At 62.5% G+C, this 795-nt stretch overlaps 1 protein-coding gene across 1 annotated transcript in view; it reads left to right on the top strand.

Annotated features, from left to right (window-relative positions):
- Positions 1–598, top strand: part of TYK2 (tyrosine kinase 2) — a gene marked incomplete at both ends in the record, with an annotated part of 9,386 nt that extends 8,788 nt beyond the window's left edge. The window contains one exon of the mRNA XM_008936587.1: positions 448–598. Coding sequence (XP_008934835.1) covers positions 448–598 — 151 coding nt within the window. The remainder of the gene's footprint in view (positions 1–447) is intronic.
- Positions 599–795: the final 197 nt, after the last annotated feature.

Below are 795 nucleotides of genomic sequence, written 5' to 3' on the forward strand. Positions count from 1 at the left end.
CTCAACCTCCCCTGGGGCAACTTGAGGCCGGTTCCTCTCCTCCCATGGCTTGGGGACAAGAGATCTCCCCTCTCCCAGCTGGCTCCAAGCTCCTGGCAGGGAGTTGGCAGAGCCAGAAGGTCTCCCCTGAGCCTCCTTTGGACCCCCCAGGGCCCTCAGCTGCTCCCCACAACTTCTCCAGCCCCTTCCCCACCTTTATTCCCCTTCTCTGCCCACCCTCCACCCTCTCAATCTCCTCCTGGAGCCCCAAACCTGCCCCAGATCCGAGCTGTGCCCTCCCCAGTGCCCACCCCAGGGGGCAAAACCCTTCCCTGCCCCTGCTGCCCACGAGCCAGGCTGCTGGTGGCCACTTGTCCCCTACTCCATCTCCTTTTTATCCCCCTCTGGGATAAACCACAACCCCTGGAGACCCTCAGAGACCCTTTTTTGCCTTTGTTTTCCTCCCAGAAAGAACGTTTCTACGAGAAGAGGCACCGACTGCCAGAACCCTCCTGCCAGGAGCTGGCTGCTCTCATCTGCCAGTGCCTCAACTACAGCCCTGGGGAGCGTCCGTCCTTCCGAACCATCCTCAGGGACCTCACCCAGCTCCAGCCCCACAGTGAGGGGCCTCAGGGGGGCATTTGGCTCTTGGGGAGGGGGTTTATGGCCCCTTCGGGGACCCCCCGGCAGCCCAGAGGGGGTGGGGTGGAGGTGGAGGGTTTGTTGGTTTGGGTAGAGAGGGGGAAAGGGGAGAAGGGTAAGGGGGAGGAAGAAAGGAGGGGGGAAAAGGTTGGGGGGAGAGGGTGGGAAAGGCAA

The sequence above is a fragment of the Merops nubicus genome, unplaced genomic scaffold, assembly GCF_000691845.1.
Source record: "Merops nubicus isolate BGI_N331 unplaced genomic scaffold, ASM69184v1 scaffold17163, whole genome shotgun sequence".
Lineage (NCBI taxonomy): Eukaryota > Metazoa > Chordata > Aves > Coraciiformes > Meropidae > Merops > Merops nubicus.